We start from the raw sequence: 19,078 nt of genomic DNA, 5'->3' as shown, positions 1-19,078 counted from the left end.
AGAACGGCAGCAGATCACTCATTTTTATAATCACGCCAGCAGTAGTGGGAAAGAAATCTGGGTCATGGGTCCCAGAAGGATCTGGCCTAAGGTACAGACTTCCTCTCGTCTAGGACAGGAGGAAGTGCATTTACGTGGGCCGTCTGTCAGATTTAGCCTGCATGAGAAGTGAGCCTGGGGAGGATGCGAATCCATTTTGTTCTCTTTCTTCAACTCCCTTCCAGCAAAAGGTTGAGAGCCCTTTGTTAGGTCAGGAGTAAATGCTCATCAAACTTTTGTGCAAAGGTGGCATTGGGAACGACAATTAAAAGCAGGTGCCAAAGCTTCAGTATGACTTACATTGTATCTATTCAGGAATTTAGCTGCCAAGACTGAATTTATCTTGTTCCTTTCATGATTTTATCTCCCAATGGATGTGTTACGTGAAATGTCATTCTTTATCAAAATTGGTTTTTCCAGATATGATATAACAACAGAGAATAAGTAGCAGTTACATCGAAATTAGGTTGAAATTAAAGAGAAAATATTATAGAAAATTACGTTTTCATGGTTACAGTTACAACATTGTTTTCAACCACATAATATGTGCACTTTAAATATATCATCAAATTGCCTTGAGGTATACAGGCAAGTTGCCTTCGGATATATATACCAGTATATAACTTTAGGCTTAATGAGGTTGATGTTTCATTGGCATTGTGTGTGGATCAATACTGTACTACACTACACATTACATTGTACCTCCACTATTTCTATACTGAAGTTACCTAATCTGAAATTTCAGACCACAATGAGCTTCAAAGATAAAATACACATTTAGCATCCCTGCCAGCTCCGGTTTTGAAGCCACCTGCTTCTTTTTTTTCTACAGGAAAAATGAAAAAAAAAATTAACAAAAATAAAGAAAAATTATGGCTTTTTCAAAACAAAAGAGAAATATTATTACTATTCTTTTTTTCTTTTCTTTCTTTCTTTCTTTTTTTTTTTTTTTTTGGGGGGGGGGGGGGGGGAGATTGACTTTATATACAGCATCAGAAATATCACACCATACATTTCCAATGCCTACATCAACTTTTTCATTTGTGTGGCCCACTCACAAACAGAAAAAAAAAACAAAAACAAAAACAAAAACAAGAACAAAAACAAACTAGCAGCAGGTTTTTTTTTTTAATGTGTCAGGCAGTCATTTTGAAGAAAAAAAAATTAAAAAGGGCCTAATCCTTCCTTCTTTCAGCAGATGCAGGACAGTCGCAGCGGACGACTATAATTACATATAACTCCCCCGAAACTCACGAAATGTTGTCCATGCAACTGTCACTATTTGTCCCTTTCCTGCTGCAATTATTTCTTGTGTATGATTCTTGTTTACATCAAGAGAAAAGTAAAAAGATACATCCTTCTGCCAAAGTGAAAAATCTATACATACCGTGGGCGGTAGTGTGCTCATGCCACAGGTTGAATCTCAAGTATGTAATCCCAATCGCGGTGATAGATATGTACAAATTTTCCTTTTTTTTGCCCGAGCTGTTAGAACCTGGAACCATCTAGTGTACAAGTTTTACTTGGACCTGTGGTCAAGATTGCCAACCCATTAACATTCAGATAGGCTGCTCTTTCAGTCATCCAAGTGATGCAGCCTCCTGTTGCATCACACATGCTCTAAGCAAAGAGGTATGGTTTTTTTTTACTTGTACTATGCACAGTCACTTTTATTGTCCATTAGTGACATTTAAAATCATCCTTTTCACTATGTCACCTCTCACTAATGCACAACACTCCTACCATCGCAGGATAGTTCAAAGGAGCTGCTGAAAAGGATTAATACTTTAAGGATCAAGGTTCAAGGTTCACATACACCTTGAACTTTGGCATGTACATGTACAGCATTGGGTTGAACCAAAATGACGGGTATGTGTTGAATTTTTTATATGAGAGAAAATAAGGGCGGCAGACCGGAAGGCACCTACTGGTGCTCAATCCAAAAATGGATACCTGCTGGTCCGACACAAAGGTCAGACCAGTAGGTATCCAGTTTTCCCATTTTTTACTAGTCCATTTCTGAAAAAGTTACTGCCCATTTTACTGGTCAGGGACCATAGGACCAGTGCAAGTGTGCAGCGTTGCCTAAGGCATGCATGCAAGGGGGTCTGAGGAAGGTGTATGATGAACACATGCAATTTCATGCTCAAGCTGCATGCTGGCGACTTGACGGTGGTACTCTCGTCGGGTCGCCAGATGAGATGGAAAATACCATGGCAAATGGCAAAACCATATGGTTTTTCCCTATGCATTTCTGAGTTGTTTCTATCACAAACTGCATGGAAGAAAAAGGTGAGAATTGTAATTTCTACAAGGCAAGATCATTAAAACTAAATAAAAGATGAATTACCAGTTTTATCTGTTAACTCTAATAATTAGAAAAAGTAGTGACTTCGTGGTAAGTAACATTGCCACTTTTCTTCCATAGAAGTGTAACATTACAGGATACCATACCATACGCTAAATTGCCCCGCCAGTACACGTGAACAGTTGGGTTTTAAAACTTAAGTTTTTATATCCCATCATTCAATGCACAAATCACAACAGCGAGGGCTCCGCGAAGAGGCGCACCACAACAAAAGCGTGCGAACCACATTGCTTGTGATGCGCAAAAAACAGTGGGTAAAGAGAAGTGCAGCGCGCAGGCAGTGAAACACGCTGTGTGACCCAGTTTGCAAGTTTGGCTGAATATCTCGATCGGCAATTAGCAGGTTATTTTTTTCTGAATATGTCTGAACAGTTGCAAAAAATATGAGCGGGTTACCAAGTGCGCTCAGAATCCAGCTAATTTTGAGCATCTGAATTCAAATGGTTGCAAAAAAGAGTTTCTGAGCGCACTCGGTTACCCGCTATTTTGTACGTGTGAATGCGGCTATTTATTCATCAGCCGAAATTGCTAGATAATCACATTTGTTGAGTTGGAAAATTATTCCCTGGAAAAGGTCTGATCTAACAAAGATAAGGGCAAAATCGTGAAATAGGCCCCACCGCAGTGCGCGTGCACCCGTGCGATGCTATGCTGTGGAAATCGGCCCCACCGCCGTATGCATCTCGCGTAAACGCCGTTTGGTGGGGCCGTATTCACGAGTATTATACTGTGGAAGAAAGCCCCACCGCCGTGCTTATCTACCGATGAACGCCACACGGTGGGGCTGAATTCACGAGTATAAACAGGCGAGCCGCCGTAGTATTTGTACGGATACGCAGTGGTGGGGCCTATTTCACGAGTATGCCAAGATAAGAAAGTTAGATTCTCACTCAGGAAACGTTTAACCGTACGTTAACAGTTAACATGCTAGACATTTTATTAGTGTAGATTTTACAACTAAAGTTTAACCTTAGGGTTTCTATAAAACATTTCTATGTTTAGATCATGATGATCAGTAGGGGTGCTGGTCCGAGAATGAGGATCGTATTTGTATACGAGGGTCGTCTTCGTATACGGTGACGACGTCGCAAGCTGCCGACCTCTCGGCGAACGGCGTCCCGATAAATGAGGACGCGTCCTTAAAAACCGATATAAGCTTAGAAAACTATGATTGTCCCCAAAAGTAAGGACGCAAAAGCGCGACTGTTGATTGCTTCTTGCTTTGACCCTCGTAAATAAGGACGATGTGCAATAAACAGAGATCACTGCTTTCCCCGTTTTCTGTGTGCCCATGCATAGAAGTCTATGTTTTGTTGTAAGTTGAAGCTGACATACATGTAATACATGTATGAGACTCTATAATACACTGTACAAACGTACAATGTACCTTGTACCGCTGCATGCTGCCCATTGCGATATCAACAAGTCGAGCAAATTTTGTGTTTCTAGGACCAATATGGATCGAGTGTTATAAGTGAAATGCTCTTCAACCTAAATGTGAGTATCGATGTCCTACTATCATTGTGATCTATGTAAAATTTAGAAGATCTCTAGATCTAGATGAGCTTGGATTCATGGACGTTTCAGTATGTAAATTGTGAATAATTCTTGCAAGCGGCCTATTGTAGCATGTTGACTTGTATGTGAAAGGCAGATGAGTTTCACGTCAGTTTACGTCTATCATTTAATTACTACAATTACAACTACGCATTTAGTATTTTCTGTTCAATGTTATTATTATTGACGAAACCTGCATGTATTAGAAGTCTTGTGTGGGTATGCATGTGTAAATGTGGGTGTTTGAGAGTAGTCTGTTTACCCAAATGCCAGGAAATTGTTATCATACATCAAGAACAAACAAACAAAACAAGCGCCAAGAAATCAGGTACCGGTACCAATTAATCACAAACACACACACACACACACACAAATCTTCACATTTTATTGCCAATTCTAAGGACAAAAAATCAGCTTTTAAACAAAAATAGGCACAGGTATCACAGTACACGATACATGCATGTATCCTTTCTGTGCTGACAATAATGCTATAGACTAGAATTATAATACACACAAAAAAAAAACTAAAAGCCTAATTACATTGTACGCCTAGAATAATGAAACATTCACACAGCAGTAAGATAACGTACTGGAAAGCAAAAAAAAAAAAAAAAAAAGAGAGAGAAACAAATAGATAAGTGACAATTTAAGCATAACAGACATAATAAACTTAGTAAATTGTTAAAGATTTTCGAGTATTGAACGTGAAATTGCACTTTAATTGTTATTAAACAGTTACCAAACGGTTTGGCACAGACAGAGCTTGACCTTGGAGTTGCCGAGGAGGGCACAAACAAAAGTATGACTTTATTGTAGGAGCTGATGTCAAGACTTTTTATCTTTTGTCCTCGGAAGAAGATAGTTTGGTGACTTTTTTTTTTTCAGTTACAAACAGAATGGGCAGATGCTAAGCACATAGCTGTTCATACACAGCAACATATCAGGAAGGAATGTCCCTTAACATTATAAACAGCACCGTTGGTCAAGCACACAATATTTTAACATTATGCGTACACTTTATGATCTTAATACTTTGATATCCCCGTTTTCCCCGTTTCGAAATAAAATGTCATTTTCTTTTTCTACAGAATTAATTCATGAGAAGTTAAGGTTACAGCATCATTCCCATCAAGAACAAGCAGAAGGAAAGTCATTGAGCAGTAATTCTGGATGTTAATTGCATGACAACAGGTGCAAGCTATTCTTCATGACGCCGTGACACTGGTACTGAGAGCCGCCGGGAAAGCCGACATTCGTGAGGAGCAAGCCGAACATGCGAACATGAATTGAGAGTAGCCCAACTTGCATGAACATGTGCCCTTCAACATCAATTTCTAGAACTGCTGTCGTGTTCTGTCCACCAAGATCATTCCCTATTAGAGAAGAACAAATACTATAATTAATGTGTACAACATACATATAAGTAACTCGGCAGTTTGGAGTGTAGTGGGCAGAATTATACATGAAATAAACACATCTGCACACTAAAAGGTATCTTGCCGAAGTACAGTGTACTGACGTTAGAACAAAGTCTTTGGGATCGGCAGTTTTGTTTCGTTGTATCAAAATTTTGTGAACAACAACACAAACAAAAAAACCAACACTCAAATATGTGATTATCGACTACTCATAATACGCTAAAAAGCAATATTAAATGCAATGCTATCACTTTAATTTCATTGATATTGTACATTTAATAGAGAAAGTTGTTTGTACTTCATGCTTAGTTTGAAATCACATCAAAGTAGTTGAGGATTCGAGTACTATTCTAAAGGTTCGTTGTTCCTAATGTCCGTTGTACTATAAAAGGTTTGCCGTTTCGACGGGTAGTCGGTTTTACGGCTCGCTATTCCCAAGGTTCGTAAGAGTTGTTCAAAAGGTTCTTTTTTAAATGAAAGGAAATTTATGGTTTGTTATTCTCAAAGCCCATTAATCCGAAATGAAGTATCATTCGATTTTTCCGAAGGTTTGTTCATCTTCAATGAAAGGTTCTTTTTATATGAAAAGGAAATTTAAGGTTTGCTATGCTGAAAGTCCATTAATCCGAAATGAAGTACCGGTATCATTCGTTTTTTCCGAAGGTTTGTTCATCCTTCAATGAGAAAATGTTAGTTATTTCATTTCGTTTATCATAAAATGGAAATAAGGTTAATTGTTCATAAAAAAGATCGTTCATCCTTAAATGAAAACGGTTCATTATCCGAAGACTTGTTGATCTAAAACGATGATGTATGTTTTTGTTAGCAGTCCTATAATCACCTCTTCATTTTCGGATTAACAAACGATTTTCATTTCCGATTAATGAACCTTGAAGCATAAAGATTCCAAACATTTTTAGGTTAATGAACATTCGTAATAGTGAACCTTATTTCATTTTCGGATTACTGAACGCAAGAAAAAATGAATCTTCGCAGTAACGTCATATGCCATACAAACAATGTCGCAATGACGGACAGTAGTTTATTTCGGATTTGCAACGAACATCTAGGTATACACTGCAAACAAAATTTGTGTGTTTTGGAATTACGAACCTTCGGAAAAAACGATCGTTATTTCATTTCGGATTATCTTATAATATGTCCTAATGCAAGTTCCCTGAAACGCAGAGCGATTTCTATTTAAACCCATGAATGTGATGCGTTCTTCAACAAAGAGACGCTCGCTAAATTTTTCTTATGCTGAAGTCATACTGTATATCGTAAGCGTCCCGCATTTTGTTATAGGGCCTTATAGAATAAATTTCGTTCATTTTTCTTTTTCAATGTCGCCCGGAAATTACTTCGTTCAATCGAAAATTTAGCTATAAAGTTTTACTTTTGAGCGACTCAATGATGATATTTTTAGATCTTAATTTTTGCATGTGCTTCGACGTTGTAACAATATGTCGTTCGTGGTAAACGCAAGTGCACCATACCAGCTCCTCTTGCCAACGCATGTACATGCAGAATCATTGTTGAGCGTTAATAATGATTCAGGGAAGAGTGGAGAGCCTATTTCAGGGCTACCATTATCCTACATATCGTACGATCTTACCTTGCTCAACTTCGACTGTGCTGTTGGGATCTGTGCCATAAGACAAGGAAAGAAAATATATCAAAAACTGTTAAGAAATGTTCCAGTTTCACAGAGAGAAATACAAATATGCAGTGTGATATTGATACTGAATCAGATTGGTAGCAATATAGCAATGTTACTTTTATGTGTAACGTTGCTTACCTTGTTCGTTTTGGCCTTCATTTCCTGAATGTGAACATCCATCAGTTCTTGGAGGTCATCTTTATGAAATTAACAGATGTAGTTTGGTTAGTATACTTGCATCTAGATTCAAACAGAATTGATGTGGCACACGTGTAACACTTCTAAAGAAGTACGCATGTAATCTGTTTCTGCTTATGATGCGCTTATGATGCAATAACCAATAAAACAAATGTGATATCATCATTCACCGACCAATTAATGAAGCATGCGTGTGGGCCATCATGTGAGAAGTTCTGGTAACTTTTCTTACCATAGCACTGGCCTCTCCCCTCACTTGACTCCACGATGACGGGCGTGCTACCGCCGGACCTACAGGTGAGAGCTCACCCTCATAGATACAATGATTCATAAAATCAAACACAGTTTGGTTAAACTATCAGCACTGCATACTCTATAACTGTAGCGAGACCAGTCTTTAAAATTGCTGCAGTACTCGCTTACGGGAGCCATTTTCAAGTTTATTTTATAAATCATTCGATTACAAGGATTTTAAAAATGGGAATATCATTTAGATGCGATCGAAAGAAGTATCTTTGATAATTTCGTTTCCACTGTTTCACAATAATTTTTTTCGTTTGTTTTTGTTTTGTTTTGTTTATAGAGTTTGTTGTTAGTTTTATTCAACCGTTCCTTGAATATTAAAGCACTTCCCGTTTTGTTTTTGAACATTTAAATGCCCATGTGCATGCATACATTATACATGGGAAACTAGCGTCGGCAGCTGCGCTGCGCACGTGCAGTCGGACATACATTTCACTAGTAAGTAGTTTTCAACACAACGATGTGTTCACAACGGGATTTGTAGGTACCGGCATGCAGTCGCTAAACCAGACAATCGGAAATCGGAATATTAGTTAACAATAATTAGAATTAATATTTTATCCATAAGAAATATTCATACCGTTCAAATTTGCCATAACTCCACTGCAAAGTGCATTGGTGACTTCGTAGGTGTGTTAAGTTGCTCCATGATGCGTGTACATATTGCCATTGACAGCACAGCGACTTTCACATTTCGCGCGATAAATCCACGGGAAGACGGACAACCCACAAAAGTAGACGGTGAACTAGGGGTATTTGTACACGAGGAATCCGTTTATCGCATGTAGAACGTGCGGTTCGGTACCCCTAAGCCCGCAAAGCCCCGAGGAAAAAGATCGTCCGCGAAAAAGCTACCGATCCCGATTTTCGCGGACGCAATTTGTCCGCGTTTACGAAGATACCCTCGTTTGTGCGGACGATCCGCATTCTCGGACCAGCACCCCTACTGATGATGATTGATGAGCAAGGCAAACTGACTTACACGCACAGCCACAGGCACAGGGCAGAGTTTCAATATCGGGCTCGGAACGGGCAGAAGTGTCCGTGTCGAAATCTAATAATTTTGTCACCTGCTATCGAACAGGTGCTCTGTGAAGTGGGCCGCTGATTGGGATCGACCTCGTAGTCGTACAGTACAGAAAGATGTGACGGATGCCTCTCCTCTGATAGTGATATCGTCTGTGCAGTGGTAGCGAAGCTGGATTCAGCAGACAGCAGCGGCGGCAGACGGGTGGTGGGATGGTGGGATCTGGCTTGCAGATAACATCTGAAGGGAGTGAATCTGAGCCCTAATTGACAGCTAGCTCCCAAGCTCCGCAAAAGACTCGTGACAAATTTAACGTTAGGTCGGTCGGCCTTGCCGAACTTTGCTTGTTTTTATGTCACTACCACAGGCTGCTTCAGACATATCTCCTCCGGCGGCGTCCCAGTGTACGTTCGTTTGAGTAGCACACGCACACAGTTGGTACATACAACACAGCGCAGCGCTGGCATCGCCACTCACGCTAATTATGTACAGTATAGGCAGTCTCCGAGCTCCGAGAACAAGCGTCAGGCGCGCGCGCTATGAATCTCCGCCACAGGTTGCTGTGTGTCTTGGCCGGTTGACCCACCGTGGATGTGTTTGCGAGTGCGTCGGACATCAGCTGGGTCAAAAGTCATGAAGAAACTGCACATGCGTGGAGTAATGGTCCTGACAACACTATCAACAACCGGCTATCTTCATCGTCTAAATACGAAGACGTGACACAAAGTGCAAAAAAAGTACTTTAATTTTTATATTTGATCCGTCGAAAGAACTCAGTTGAAGGGAAATGGAGTACACGGGTAGCAGTTACGATGGGGATTATACTAATGGACGGTAAGCAACGGGTAGAGTAGAATTATTCGGTTTTAGGCAGTCACGTACTACAGACTCCATCCATTGCTCAACGCAAAACGATAAAACCTAGTCCCATACGTACAACTTTGCGTTGCTCGTAGCTCGTAGAGGGAGGAAGAGAAAGAGAGAGATTAGTTGTGAGCTTATTTATAGCTAGCCCTTGGGCCTAACGGTTACTTGTCTTGGATGTACATGTGTTCATGCACAAATTCAATTTTCTCCTTATTCTGGCCATAGAATCTAGTGTCTAGTTCTACTTCTAGCTCAGTTCGGGAAACCCACTCACAAGGGGGGCCCCTCCTTATAAGTAACCCGTCCCCCTTATAAGTAACCCCGTCCCCCTTATAAGTAACCCCCGGGGCACCCCATATAAGGAGTCTCCACGCTTTTTTGCAATGCAACGCGAAAATGAAAGGACTGCGGTAATTCGCTTGATTATGTCCATAAAGCTTCACAAGTTTCCTAGTTACTCACGAAATTTGAGCAAAATCGGTTTGAGGCATCATATCTAAAATCATGGATTTAAATGCGATGTCAAACGACCCATGCGAATGCTGAAATGCGAGCGATTACTGGCGTGAGTGTCGCCAGGCGCGGCGGCGCAGCAATGCTTGAGTGCAGACGTGGCGACTGAGTACGAAAGTCTCCGTACTCATTTCGTACTCGGTCGCCACGTCTGCACTCAAGCATTGCCGCGCCGCCGCGCCTGGCGACACTCGCGCCAGTAATCGCTCGCATTTCAGCATTCGCATGGGTCATTTGACATCGCATTTAAATCCATGATTTTAGATATGATGCCTCAAACCGATTTTGCTCAAATTTCGTGAGTAACTAGGAAACTTGTGAAGCTTTATGGACATAATCAAGCGAATTACCGCAGTCCTTTCATTTTCGCGTTGCATTGCAAAAAAGCGTGGAGACTCCTTATAAGGGGTGCCCCGGGGGTTACTTATAAGGGGGACGGGGTTACTTATAAGGGGGACGGGTTACTTATAAGGAGGGGCCCCCCTTGTGAGTGGGTTTCCCGAACTGAGCTTCTAGACCTAAATTTTAACCAACGTCAGAGTAAAACCCGCCAGTTTTCGGCTGACCTCGGCTCTCCTAACTAGACTCCAGTCCAGAATCCATCCTGTCAATCCGGACACTGCACTACACAAGCCAGCAAGTCAGTACACGCATGTCAGTATTGTTTCACATACTGGCACACTTCTTCACCACAGGAAAGTGCCTGAGTTACCTCAAAAAATAAATCCCATATTTTGCGGTCAAAAACGCAGAATCGGCGCAACTTTTCCAAAGTGCGCACGAATTACACTCACAGCCAGGTCCTGAGCTGACTCCTGTGTTAAGAATCGAATCAGGGTCGCTGAAAAAGTGCTAGAGCTCAAAGAATTGAAAAATTTACGCCGTTGTGTTGCCACATTTTTCACTCATCGCAAGCTCAGTGTGATGGTATCCTCTAGAACACACAAAATCTTCATATGTGCCGATGCAGTGAATACATGTGATGTAAGTAAATGTACAGGAGCTGAGTGCAAGTGCCAAGTCACCAGAATTTGGACATGAATAGGTGCTGCAACATCCCTGATGAAACTTTGCGCCAACAAGGTATGACGCGCGCTCATTTTTCAGTGGCCTTGTATGGGTATTGACAATCTGTCTAAAATCCCAAGTTTCTCTGTCAAAAATGCAGAATCGGCACAACTTTTCCAAAGTGTGTGCGAATTTTGTCCCGTGTTAAGAATCGGGGTCACCGAAAAAAATGCTAATAATTGAGAAGTACGCCGATCTCTTGCAAGATTTTTCACTTATCGCAAGCTCAGAGTGTGATGGTATCCTGAAAAATAGAACCACAAAAGAAAAAAACATCTCTGTACGTGCTGATGCAGTGACTAAATGTACAATGTACAGGGGTTGAATGCAAGTGCTGACTTGACAGAATTCGGACACCAAGGGGCACCACAACTGATGTGCCCGATGCAACTTTGCGCCAGCAAGGTATGACGCGGCACATTTTTTAGTGGCCTTGTACAGGCGTTGACATTGAATACGCATAGCGCGCGTCCAAATTCTGGAGAGGCCAGCCAGCCAGATATTTGGGGATTTTGTGAATTATACAAATGTGTTTAATAAAAATCAACATTAAGAAAAAGTAGTTTGATATATGTAATATACATTGTGGTAGATATGATTTTGTACAAGTGTGTGTATTATTTGAGTTGAACAAATATTGCAGAAAAGCTTAAGTGTCCAAAAACTGGTGGTTTTTCAATACTAAACTTGGCAAAATTGCAAAATGGGCCCAACCATGCACCACCGCCACCGGCATCGCACTGGTCACTGCAGCAGTGCAGTGTGTGCATGTGAATCTGTGTGTGTTCAATGGTGTAGTAAGCAAGCAAGACCAAGGTTGAAATTTAGGGTAGTGTTGGGTTGTGTATATGCCGACTATGGTAAAATTAGCTAGTGGAGGAACATTAGAAAGTCTTTCCAAGAATGAAAAGAAGAAAGAAATTAAAGATCAATGGAAAGAAAAGAAAAAGAAGGAAGGAACAGAACAGAAGGAAGCAACAGATTTGAAGAAATCATGGACTAGAAATGTATTGTGGTACATCCACACTGCTGAGTATTCACAAACAATGTGTTTATACCCCAGGGCAATGCAGAGAAATGTAACGTAAAGCAAATGTTAGCTTTCATAAAATGTAGCTTTTATCGAATGTACTGAATCAGGAATATTTTGAGGTGTATAATTAGTTTGGAATGCACTGTTTTTGTGCAGTTTTGGTCACAAGCAAACAAGAACAAAAAATACTGACTCTTTGTTTAAGTTTGTTTTGGTGTTGATACCATCAAACCATTAAAAAATTCTATCCTTGTTCAGTAGCATCAATGAAAAGCATGGATTTACCGAGCAGTAAGTATGATATGTATCAAAATGCATTTATGCTATGTCAGTGGTAAAGGCAACAGGTTGATTGGCACTAGCTTCATGTCTGCAATATGTGTGCAATGTATCTTTATTTAACAATGTCAAGGGCCAACTGGCAACACGCAGTTTCAGGAAACCATTCCAGAATATCTTTTTAAAAAAACAGCAACAAACAAACCAAAGAACATCTGGCTGTACACTTTAACTTACATAATATGTGTCTTTAATTCTGTACCCTGTGAAGTCGTTGTTAATGTCGGCCAATATCTTCATTGTGAATCAGCAATGGAAATTTGAGTTCTTTCTGCCAGTGACCATCATCATATCTAGGTCTGTCTGTGGCATTGAGTTATTTCATCACATTATTTTTCACTCTCCGAAATTTAGTCTCATTTAATCCATTTAACACACCACCACCTCCATGCGTGTATTCAGAGACATGACGTCTGACAGGGGAGAGAGCTGCCATTCTCTTTATTTTTTTTTTCAGGGCTCTAATGTCACTCAAGTGCTCATAATTGTATCAATTGAGTGTTTTATAAGAATGCCACCCAAATTGTCTTTCCAGTATGTGGCAGCCCCACTGCTAGTGTTATGCTTGGTGATGTTGTACTGTACAGCACAAGCTCTTAGCCTTGTACCAAAGTTTGCTTCAGCAGCGCTTTGTGTGATATCTATATGGTAGCGCATGTCTTCCCTCCCCCTTCTTTTTCTTCAGACCTTCCATACTATCTGTCAAATTTCATTCATCACTGTAGCAACGTTTCTGACAATTGTAAATGCATTGATTTCTGAATCAATCTGCTCACTGGTTAGACAGTCTGAGATTTAAAAAAAAAGAAAATCCTTGGAACTGTGTTTATTTTCCTGTGTGTACGTTTGATGTTTAAGGCATGGTCATCTTCAACATGCTGTATTATCCCTTTTCTCTCCCTATTTTTCTTCTTTCCCTCCCTCATGTACATGGTAGACTGTAGAATGAGTTGTATACAATGTAGTTCCTTGGTAGGTCTGTATTCTGTACTGCAGTGACCAAATCACCAAAGGAACTGTCTGAGGCACTTTGTTAGTAACAAGTCCGCTTTTTATACACATCCCTTCCTTTTACTCAATGCACCCTTGTAAAATGATGAAAGATTGAGACAAATACAGAAATCAATAAGTGTGATTAAACCCTTAAACTTTCATATTTTCTTTGATTGAAAATTAAGCTTTAATGGCAGTGAAACCATATCCACTTCAAAAAAATTCTGCCACTGAGAGCAACTGTATTCAAGATCAAATGAACATTGTTGAATAAATCAGTCAGAACAAATCTTAGATACAGTTTCCTGCAAAACAAATTACTTTTGAATGAAGTGCTGGTATGAAAATAGAAAATTTATGACAGCAGCTCTTTTGAGATGCTTTTAAGTAGTCGGGTCAACGGAATAAAATTTATAGTTATATTTACTGTGCCTGGGGAGATTGAATTCTTATTACTTCCATCCATATTTTTTTATTTCCAGATAAATTTACAGTCAGAAAAAAATGTGACAAAGAACTCTGAATACATCAAGCTGAAAACTTGGATGTGTAAATCCTTGTTATCAGTACATCTCATCAGTGTTTCCCCCTCTGTTCTTTGGAAACACTCAAATACCGTATGTCCCCAAAAAAATTACAACGGAATCCTCCACAACGATAACTTCAAATATAGTGAATCAATCCAAATACAATTTCAGGGTATGAAACTATAACTCATTGCCCACATCTTACAGAAACCCCCATTCAATTTGTTTCAGTGGTCAAAGAGAAATGAGGATTTTTGTAGAGCATATCAGGAATCCCTTCTCTCCAAATGCTGTCTATTGTGTTTACACATTGATATGCAGTTCCAAGAGCATCCAAGTGCTAAACGTGGAAGAATCAGACTCATGACATGCTTTGCAACAATACGCATTTCTCTGTGACTGCTCAACCAAATTGAATGGGGTTTACTTCAAAATAGAGCTAATATGTTATATTTCAAGACCCTGAAGTAGCATTTAGATGGTTTAATCATATTGGGTATTATCAATGCAAAAATCTGATTGTTTTTTTTTTTTTTGGGGGGGGGGCATACTGTACAGATGGGAGGAAATTATTTGTATGCTGTATTTCACTCACTGTGCCTCTTCTCCTTTTCACTCTCTGTCCATCCAAATTGAGACGCGTCATTCCTCTTTATTTTTTCTTCTTCTTCCCCCGTGTCAGAATGGAAGGCAAAGGCAAGTACACCTTTCCCACGGACACCAAATACGAAGGGGACATGAAGGACGGCATGTTCCACGGCAAAGGGACCCTCTTCTTTCCCAATGGAAGCAAGTACGAGGCGACTTGGGAGAATGGTGTCGCTGTGGAGGTGAACACGTACTTTTGCTATTGATACTCAGAATACCATCCTTTGTTTTTGTGTTTTTTGCCACATATCATTAGTGAATATATATATATATATATATATATATATATACATAGTATATATGTATATGTATATATATATATATATATATATATATATATATATATATATGTATATATACATATGTAAAATGTAGATAGTCATCTTGTGCCAGCTGTAATTAATGATGGGTAATGGAGTATGCACCTGAAATACATTGGTTAGAAGTAGAAGTACATACGTGCAATGTTGTCATGTGTGATAGTTTGATAGTCTGAAAGACTTTGCGAGCGTTCAAAAATTTGTTTCAGTTCTTAGATTTCAAATCATCTCACAACCAAAAGTGATCGCTAACAGTTGATCTAATATTCTTTTAGGCAGAATAGAGTTATTTATTTTTTCCACAAAGGAAGGTCATAGGGCAAACAGCAATGACAAGCATGTATTTGTTTTGAAATTAATGTCTACATGTAGGGTGATATCTTGGGCTTTATTTGATAGGCTTTGGCCCTGCTAACAAAGGCTGGTACAGAGCTACTGAAATTGAGTCTGTAGCTGAGTCAGTCCTATGTTTTTTATGTTTCTGTCATGCTTATATGTTAGTATATGATTATATTTATATGCCTGTCTGTTTCTAGGGAAAATATACTTTTGCTGATGGCCTGGAGTATGATGAACCTGAATGGCTCTACTGCGACGGCTATGACAGAAGGTTCTACACCGAGATTTGCAATGGTCTCAAGCCAGCAGGTACAAATCCGACACAGTATTTCACGCTTCTATGAACAGTTTTATTGTAGCTGACAGTGCAATCTCCTACCAGTGTTACGCTGTGTTTACAATAGTTGCTAGGTGTAGCACAGGGTTTAGACTCCTGTTTGTGATATGATCAGATTAGCATGTTGACTATGCCCTGTATTCTAGCGATGGTTACTTATTTTTTACAAGTTCACTGATATAACAATACCGGTATGCCAAATATCTATTGATAATTTTGCTTTTGAAAGGTATTATACTCATTTTCAATTCCATTGCTATGGTCCTCTGTCGCAAATTTAGCCACTTGTGAGATTCATCCAGATTCGCAAAACAGTATGCTTGCGAAATATTTGGCATACAGTGTACACCATACTGTGGTTGATTTGTGCCTGGACCAGCGCAGGGTTTTGTAGGTTGTGCAATATCAATAATATACAATATGTGGGTATGCCATGTCAGATCTGGCAGGCTTGCATGCTTTCTGTTGTCTCTTGTAATGAGTAGGCCTGTGTTATCCATGATGGTGTATTGGTATTCAAGATGGGGAAAAATCAATGATGTTTCTTACTCCCTTGGATTACCTCAAACTTTGTTGCCCATGAGTTGGAAGGTCGAGCTCACACCAGACACATTTGTCCTGTTTATCTCCCTCCATGGCCTTTCAGGACGATCACAGCTGACAAACCGCATCCCGCCGCGAGACATCCCAGAGGGTTGCTACGATACAGGAGACGGGTTCTACAATCCAACATCCAGGGTCATTGTGGACTACAACCACAAGTTCCTTAGGAATGCCGGTGAGTGTCCACAATGTCACCAAGTTTTGTCCATTGGAACACAAATTTAAATTGAATTTGTCATATAATGTCAATGTCATTTGGACAATAGTAACCCTATTTTTTTTTCTTTTTTCTTTTTTAAAAAAAAACCAGCAAATGAGAACAATCTCCAATAGAACGAGACTTACTACTTGTTTGGATAATTTCTCATGGTGGGCATATTTTACCAGTGGATTCATGGTTAGGATATATTATTTGATTATCCAGAAAGATGTTATTCTTCCCCAGAACACCTTGATGGAACTTTAGCTGTGCAACATGAGATAAAAATGTACATGGATAAATTCTTGCAATTAGTACTAATGTCATGCATAGGAATGATGTAACTTGTACACTGACTGTACTGTAGTGTAATTACTCTAACTGCATATATTGTGCTTGTGATGTATCAATTATAGATAAGGAAATTATGTGAAACTAAGTCAGACCAACCAACAACAACAAAAAAAAAAAGAGAGGGAAAAAAGACATGAAAACCTACATTAATATTGACCAGTTTAATGATCTGGAAATCATCTGCTACCATCGTCTCCACTACTCGTTGGACAGTCTAAATTGTGTTCATGTTATGATGTTACCTTTAAATTAGAACTTGACACAGTTACCACAAAGAACTTGTTACTTTGATCTCATACCAGCCCATTGTTTCTAAAATCCCTTTGCTCTCTTTCAAACAAGAGCTCCAATCCCCTCACGTCTTACAAACAACGGCTCCTAACCAAAAAGAAAAATTTCTCCAAACATATTTTCGGATTTGCCGAATGCAGAAAGATTAGTGAAACTGGTCTTGAAAGGAGGAAAATTTGAGGAGTTGTTCAAGAGTTGTGAAATTTCAAAGTTTTGTTTTATATCGTGTGTCTCACTCTTTAGATGAGAACTATTAAAAAATCAGTAATATAACAATACTGAGAGATCAAACAGAATTTCACCAAAATTTATTTTCCTGGGCATCAAGAGAGCACTTGACTTGGCTCCTTCAAGGGGCATGGGAAATAGAAACTTTAACAAACTGCAGGAATAAGTTGAGGGAATGTATACTGTTCATAAGATAAAAAAGGATCATTTGTGAGATTCTGTTTCACACTTTGTGTAATTTTACTCAAACTTTCACTGGTGTGTTACACTAGTCTTCTTGCATTTGCTGCAGTCACCCTTATGATTTTGAGAAAAAGTGTCCTTGAATGATGTGTAGCATTTTGCGTTGTCCTCTCCTGTGCATTCAGAATGTGCAATGTGTGCATCCAGAACTTTGGTTTCGTAATGTGCTGACCAGTTGTGTCACCATTGTTTGTTTATTTGTTTTTTTCTCTATCATCAGACGATGACGAGCATGAGTGGATCATCAAGACATGCCGGAAGGGATGGGACGAGATCGTGGGTTACCAGCCGAAGCCAGACTTATAGCGCCCTCTCGCACCTGAAACCACCACACACACACACACCCTGCCCTAGGCTTGGAGAGACTTTCTTATTCACTATCCTCCACAACATCACACCTTTACTATCGCACTTTGATGCTCCGATCCTGAAACAGAGATACATATCATCATGCAATTATTTTTTTCCCCAGTCTAGATAGGATTTGCATTAAATATAATTTGTGAACAGGGCAATACAAATTTTGTGCTTTCCCTTTATAAACCTGCACAAGCCCTGCAACAATACTTTATTTGGGTCACTATTTACAGAATAGGTCCCAAGTGCTGGTTGATATGAGACATTTTTTAAAGGTAACTACATTTCAGTCACTTCCTCAAGTTATACTTATTTTCTGGAGTTTCTATTTGTGTTTTTATTGGGTGGGTTTTTTTTTTTTTTTTTTGGGGGGGGGGGTTTCTCAGATAGCTGTCGTCTAACAAATGAGTGCCATTAATTATGCAGAAAATGTTGCTTCTGGATTAGTCAAGTGTAATTTCCATCTTTGCTAATCCATGCAAAATCAGATTTTGTTCAAACACTATTTGCTGATAAAAATTTAAAAGGTTATTTAAAAGAAAAAGAAAATTGACCTTGAATTTAGTGAGCACTCATGTGACATATGTACCAGCATATGCACTGAGAGATAGTATGGGAGGTCACATTAGGTTTAGTTTTAATATCAGTTGTCTTTGTCATACACACAAAATATTATTGAGGCTGTATGTTTTTGTATTCATAAGAAAATGATGAATGTGCCGTCTGGGAATAATTTGAGGGGATCTTTTCATGATTGAATGCTCCTTCTAACACTTCTAGAAATAGTCACCGACAAATGCTTTATTCTCATACAGATTCTGTCAGTGACATCAGTCATGACATAGAATGCACAGTGAACCACGCCTTTAATATTTGTACAAAGTAAGATTTATTTGTGATCCTGCTGTTGATGAATAATCTACATAGAAAATATACTGTGTAAATAGTGTATATTTATTGCAAAAGAAATAAAAGCATGTACCAGGTACGCCAAATTTGACTTGCGTCATCGATTTCTATAATCTGTTCTTGAGTTCAGGCATGCAGGATGCAGATTTGCTTATAATGGAATTTTGATATAATAGAAGTAATGCCAGTCCTGAGGACCTGAGTATAACAAGTGTCACCTTTTACCTGATTCGCATAGACAAATCAAAACATATCCACTGCTGTAAAAGTGGATATTTTCGCGTGACTAATTTTTCGCGCTTGACCGTGCCAGAAGACTTTCGCGTGTTTTTAATTCCGC

At 39.3% G+C, this 19,078-nt stretch overlaps 1 protein-coding gene across 1 annotated transcript; it reads left to right on the top strand.

Annotated features, from left to right (window-relative positions):
* The first annotated feature begins 9,342 nt into the window (after positions 1-9,342).
* Positions 9,343-17,778, top strand: LOC139719813 (MORN repeat-containing protein 5-like). The gene is made up of 5 exons (XM_071631200.1): positions 9,343-9,404; positions 14,593-14,740; positions 15,415-15,526; positions 16,201-16,332; positions 17,693-17,778. The coding sequence occupies exons 1-5, from the start codon at positions 9,358-9,360 to the stop codon at positions 17,776-17,778; spliced, it is 525 nt and encodes a 174-aa protein (XP_071487301.1). The 5' UTR covers positions 9,343-9,357.
* Positions 17,779-19,078: the final 1,300 nt, after the last annotated feature.

This window comes from Diadema antillarum, unplaced genomic scaffold (assembly GCF_040938485.1).
Source record: "Diadema antillarum isolate AM-2024a unplaced genomic scaffold, OU_Dant_1.0 scf00000115, whole genome shotgun sequence".
NCBI classification, from domain to species: domain Eukaryota; kingdom Metazoa; phylum Echinodermata; class Echinoidea; order Diadematoida; family Diadematidae; genus Diadema; species Diadema antillarum.
Note: the sequence above shows the minus strand (reverse complement) of the source record. Positions and strands in the feature narration are given on the sequence as shown.

What these genes read in the sequence shown, in the direction of transcription:
- LOC139719813 (XM_071631200.1), top strand. Translation starts at nt 9,358, where the DNA reads ATGGAGTACACGGGTAGCAGTTACGATGGGGATTATACTAATGGACG. An exon ending in AGAATGGTGTCGCTGTGGAG is followed by an intron (nt 14,741 to 15,414) that starts GTGAACACGTAC and finishes GTCTGTTTCTAG; the next exon opens with GGAAAATATACTTTTGCTGA. An exon ending in CAAGTTCCTTAGGAATGCCG is followed by an intron (nt 16,333 to 17,692) that starts GTGAGTGTCCAC and finishes CTCTATCATCAG; the next exon opens with ACGATGACGAGCATGAGTGG.